This window comes from Hyaena hyaena, unplaced genomic scaffold (genome assembly GCF_003009895.1).
Source record: "Hyaena hyaena isolate Hyena2069 unplaced genomic scaffold, ASM300989v1 scaffold_612, whole genome shotgun sequence".
NCBI lineage: Eukaryota > Metazoa > Chordata > Mammalia > Carnivora > Hyaenidae > Hyaena > Hyaena hyaena.
In genome coordinates, this window is record NW_024081246.1 from 976,058 (window position 1) to 981,571 (window position 5,514).

At 52.5% G+C, this 5,514-nt stretch overlaps 1 protein-coding gene across 5 annotated transcripts in view; it reads left to right on the forward strand.

The window, feature by feature from the left end:
* DCDC2C (doublecortin domain containing 2C) overlaps window positions 1-5,514 on the forward strand; it is a 79,889-nt gene that overhangs the window by 17,825 nt on the left and 56,550 nt on the right. For all 5 annotated transcript variants that reach the window (XM_039257367.1, XM_039257368.1, XM_039257370.1 and 2 more), the window contains exon 4: window positions 1,880-2,008. In XM_039257367.1, the coding sequence (XP_039113298.1) occupies window positions 1,880-2,008 (129 nt within the window). The remainder of the gene's footprint in view (window positions 1-1,879; window positions 2,009-5,514) is intronic.

Here is a 5,514-nt window from a genome sequence, read left to right on the forward strand (position 1 = left end):
TCCCCCCTCCCCCTCTCCCTCCTCCCCCTCCTCCTCCTCTGCCCCCTCCCTTCCCTTCTTACTCCTCCCTTCCGGGCTCCCTGGTAACTCTTCCAGGAGAGGTGAGGGGCCCCAGGTGGCTCTTCCCGGAGACCCGCCCAGGGCCGGTCACGGAACAGGAGCTCTCCAAATGGCAGTTTTCTCCAAATCGGAGGATTTAATGTTTTACAGGTTAAAATCTCTGACGTGAGCGAGACCGCTCCCAGTGGACAGAATGTCCGTGAGTTTCTGCAGGGGTGTCGTGGGCTCTCTGTGTCTGAGGGTCACTAGCGGGATGTCCGCCGCGTTCCTGCCCAGGTGCCCTTCACACTCGTGCCCACCAGGGAAGGGCTAGGCCCCTCGGGCACCACCCCCCATGTTAGACTCCTCAGAGGCCAGACCGGGAAGCAGAAGGATGCAGGAAACACGCCCTGTTTATTAGCCACACTTGGCCCCTTTCCCATGTGCTCAGAACCTCGACGGTCACATCTGTAAAACACCTCACGTGTCTGCAAGGCACACCCTTCAGCAGCGAGGTCTTTCCCTGTGCCCTTTCCAAATCTGAGAGCGGCTTTGAAATGGTGGGAGGCACAGCATTGCCGAATTGTGTGAAAGGCAGCTTTTTCTGAAGAATGCATAGAAATCTCAAGGTCCTTCCTGGCAAAGAAGCGTGTCCCTGAAGCTACATTTTTTGTTTTTGTTTTCTGGCGTGAGCCAAGACATCAATGATGCTCACTTATTTTGACAGACGTTTTTGTCTATTACAGATCATTCACCCGGCAGCTTGTGACTCGTCCTTTATACTGTTGAGCTAGAAATTCCACTAGATGGACCCAAATATCTATTCAAACGTAGTGTCTTTTCTACAAAGACCTGATCATGTTTGCTTGGAGACCTTGTAACTGCAAACACAAACAAAATAGTTGTGATGGGTTCTGGAGTCACCGATGCTGAAGGGAGAAAGTGCATTCTCTGTATTTTTTTTGGTACAGATTAAAGTTTATATTTGCTCTGAAAAAGAGATGTATTCTTCCAGTTTTAAAATATTTGCATTACAGAAAAACAATAACACTGAAGCAACAGTAACCATAAATAATTACGTAAAAAATTGAAAATTAGAATTATAAAATTGAGCACCTTCATGTTAAATACTATTCAGTACTTTTAGCCTTAAAGAAACAAGGCTCACAGTTTATGATTTTAATATGAATTCCAAGAGTGTGAAACTGTTGCCAAGTGGCTTGGACCTGGCACCGCAGCCTCATTAACGGGAGAACTTTGCACCGAGTAACCTCCTCCCCTCCCGACCCCCCCCCCCCCCCCCCCCCCCCCCCCCCCGCCCTCGTCCGGACACGTAGGAAAAATAAAATAAACCATCTGGGATCACAGCAAAGCTGCCGCAGGACCGCACGGGTGAAATCCATTGTTTCTATTTTTTTTTTTGGAGGATGGCACACTATTTCCTCTGGGACACTATCTTGGCATCACGGAAAGAGAAAGTAGCCACATTTTTAAAGGCAAAATCCCCCTTTGTTTGCCAAATGGGCACAATTTTACCCGTCACAGTAGAGGCATATTATTTAAAAAGCAGAGTTTTGTCCTGTTCAGCTGCGCATATTTTCTTCCATGAAGACATGTTTCCCGGCAGTGTTGCTGGGTCCCCAGCCTTACAGCATCAGGATGCTTGGGGACGCTCCCTCTTCTGGGACAGCCGGTGTGTGTGTGTGTGAAGTGCTGGACAAGCCTGGCGCCTTGCGTGCTGCTTATGGCCCTGTCATTCTAGACCTTTCTTGGTATTTCCAATGTTTCCCCCTCAAGTGTAAGGCACTAATGAATGCTTTTTTTTTTTTAATTCTTACAGTGTTTTCACAAATGGAAGACTGTTTATCCCACCTGTAAAAATTATCATACCCAAATTCAGTCTGATGGAATGGAATAGCGTGCTGGCCATGATTGGAGAAAAAGTCTTCCCTCTTGGAGGCGTTCGAAAGTAAGGCTCTGTCACCTGGGCAAGACCCGGTCACAGCGTGGGGATGTCCTGCTGGGACCAGCAAGGGCTACAATGTTCCCTCATTAACCCTGATTTTAATTCTTTGGGGTAGATGCTATTTCCTGTCCTTTTACATACTTATTTTTAACCAGTTTCTTTCATTTTTTTTTAAATTTTTCAGTGTTTTATTTATTTCTAGGAGAGAGAGACAGCGTGAGCAGGGGAGGGTCAGAGAGAGAGGGAGACACAGAATCTGAAACAGGCTCCAGGCTCTGAGCTGGCAGTCAGCACAGAGCCCGACGCGGGGCTCGAACCCACGAACCGCGAGATCATGACCTAAGCGAAAGTCGGACGCTTAACCGACTAAGCCACCCAGGCGCCCCTTTCATTTTTTATGGAACTAAGTTTATTGAACATCTACCATGTGCTAGGTGTGGTGAATGGGGCAAATGAGGCCATGGGGATGCACAGAGGTGGGGTGGACAGTGGTGGGTTGACAGAGTTGGGACAGAGGTGAGGCGGCCATTGGAGTGGACAGAAGTGGGATGGACAGAGTGGGGACAGAGGTGAGGTGGCATTGGGGCTAGGGAGAGGCAGGGTAGCCATGGTGATGGGCAGTGGTGGGTGGACAGAGAGGGGTGGACAGAGGTAAGGTGGCTATGGGGCCAAGGAGAGGCAGAGTGGCTGTGGCTGGTTATGGGGGTAAATCCAGGGACAGTTCGGTGGACTTAGACCAAGGGCCTGGTGTGGATCAGAGGGAGAGTGTACCACAAGGAGAGAGAAGTGGGAGCAGCAAGGCTAGCAGGTTGTAGAGGGAAAAGTCAAAGCCTCAGTGCTGGGGATGCTGCTGAGAATGAAGAAGTCCAATATCTTTCATGGGAGTGAGTTCATATCTTGCATGGGAGTGAGTTGACATCTTGCATGGGAGTGAGTTGACATCTTGCCGGGAGTGAGTTCATATCTTGCACGGGAGTGAGTTCATATCTTGCACGGGAGTGAGTTCATATCTTGCACGGGAGTGAGTTGACATCTTGCACGGGAGTGAGTTGACATCTTGCACGGGAGTGAGTTGACATCTTGCATGGGAGTGAGTTCATATCTTGCATGGGAGTGAGTTCATATCTTGGATGGGAGTGAGTTCATATCTTGCATGAGAATGAGTTCATATCTTGCATGGGAGTGAGTTCATATCTTGCATGGGAGTGAGTTCATATCTTGCATGGGAGTGAGTTCATATCTTGCATGGGAGTGAGTTCATATCTTGCATGGGAATGAGTAGAGAAAGCACAGGGAAGACACAGCCTTCAAAACTGAAAAATAAGGGATGTGGAATGGTCCCAAGTATTGGAAGTACCATCTTTAGGGACAGTGATGATCTCCAGGTGGCCCTGGGTTGGAACAGCCAAAACACTTACTCTTGTTTCACTTTCTGTCACTGATCTCTGTTGGGGGTACATTATGGTGTAAACACTGATTCATGATCAGCAGTTGTGACACCAGTGATGAAGACTGAGGGTCTGTTGTGAGCAGGACCTGCTGGGAACACCATTAACCTAGTGAGGGTGGTGAGTCACAGGTGACCCTGCACGCGCAGGGGAGTTAGATGTCACCTAAAAACCAGATGATTCCAGAATGCGGTTCTACATACCAGTGTTTCATTCTGACAGAAAGAGAGATAATCATGTGGGGCAGACACACTTGTGTGCGCTTCTGGAAGGAGCCAGCAGCAATCGTGGAATTAATCCCATGTGTCACAAGAAACGTGGCAGAAGTGAAGCAAGGAAACACGATATGTGGAGGGGAAAGAGGGCATTAGATTAATAAGCTTATTACTCCCCCCCCTCCCAGCCCCCCTAGTTCTTTCCTGTTGGGTTTAGGGAAGGTGCAGAGCTTGGGAATGGAAGCCGTGCTTGGCAAGCACAAATAGCAAGCTTGCTTGGTCCTGTCGCCGCGTGAACAGAACACAGCTTTCTGAGGACGTCTGTGCTGACAAACACGTGGGCACCGGTCTTGTCTTGTGAGGCTCCCCTTGCTCCAGGGCTGGTCTGCAGCGCCTGGCATTTCTGGAAAGTCTGAGTGCAGCGTCCTCAGGGTCCCGGGGGTCCTGAAGCTCCAGCACCACGGAGAGCTCCCGCCCCCCCCCCCCCCCCCCCCCCCCCCCCCCCCCCCCCCCCCCCCCCCCCCCCCCCCCCCCCCCCCCCCCCCCCCGACCGTCAACTCCCGTTCCCCTTCCCGTCCCTGCCAGGTCGTCTCCGTTCTGAACGGATTTCCTACCCCCCCTCCCGCCCAGACAAGAACACAAGCCTGCTTTCCTCCTCCTTGGCCTCCCCCTCAACACCCCCCGGCCCCGTGCTGAACTCTGGGTTATCAGGAATGTGTTCCCTCTGATGGAACTTTATTTAATGACAACACAGACGGTGCCCACGAGCACGGCCGCCCTGCTTCGCGAATCCCTTCCAGCGTCTCTGGAGGCACTTTCCCCTTTTTACCTAACCCCGCCCTGTAGACACGTTCTTGCTGTGGGTCCCTGTGGCCAACCTTCCGAGGCCTTGTCGAGGTGGCGTTACTTTTCTCAGGCCTCCCGTTCAACTGAGGGCTTGGCTCGCTTCAAATTCTTTCCTTTCAGATTTTGAGAAAATAACCGTCGTTGTCTCCTGCCTTCGGTGCTGCTGTTGAAAACCCTCATGCCAGCGGGGCTCTTGCTCCGAGAGCATCCTTAAAAGTCCCCCCGATGTGCCTACCTGTGAGTTTTTCTGTGGCCTCTTGATGTCTGTTCAAGACATCTTTCAATTTGAAGTCCTCGCCCTCTAATTCTGTGAAATTCATCTTCATTATTTCTCTACATGGTTCTTCCTTTCCACTCTTATTTTTTGAGATTCTTACTTTCTGGACCTTGGCATTCCTACACATCCATATTTCTCAGCTTTTCTCTTACACACCTTCTCTCTCACCGCTGCTTCCTTCTGGGAGACCCCTCTATTCTGTGCCCCACGAGCTTGGACCTCATGTGCTCCCCATCTGCTCTGCGTCTCCCGTCCTCCTCGCCGTGCGCTTGTATCCACGACTGCGGTTCCACATCCGGATTTCCGGTTCTTTTCTACACTCTCTTGTTGTTCCATATCGGTGGCGTCTGCCCTTATTTCGTCTACAGTATTATTCAGGTTTATGTTAAATTCGTGGTCCATCTGCTCCAACTCTTCCGCTCCTGGGGAATCCACCAGACGTCGCCCGTGGGGCCTGGAGGGCAGCCCGGAGCAGGGTCTGCGAGCAAAGACCCTGGCACTGCCGCCGCTCAGTCCGTCTGCCGCCCCGCGCCCGCGCCCCGCCCCGCGCCCCGCCCCGCGCCCCGCCCCCAGCACCCCGAGCCCGCGCCCCGCCCCGCGCCCCGCCCCCAGCACCCCAAGCCCACGCCCCGCCCCCAGCACCCTGAGCCCGCGCCCCGCCCCGCCCCGCCCCCAGCACCCTGAGCCCGCGCCCCGCCCCGCCCCGCGCCCCGCCCCAAGCCC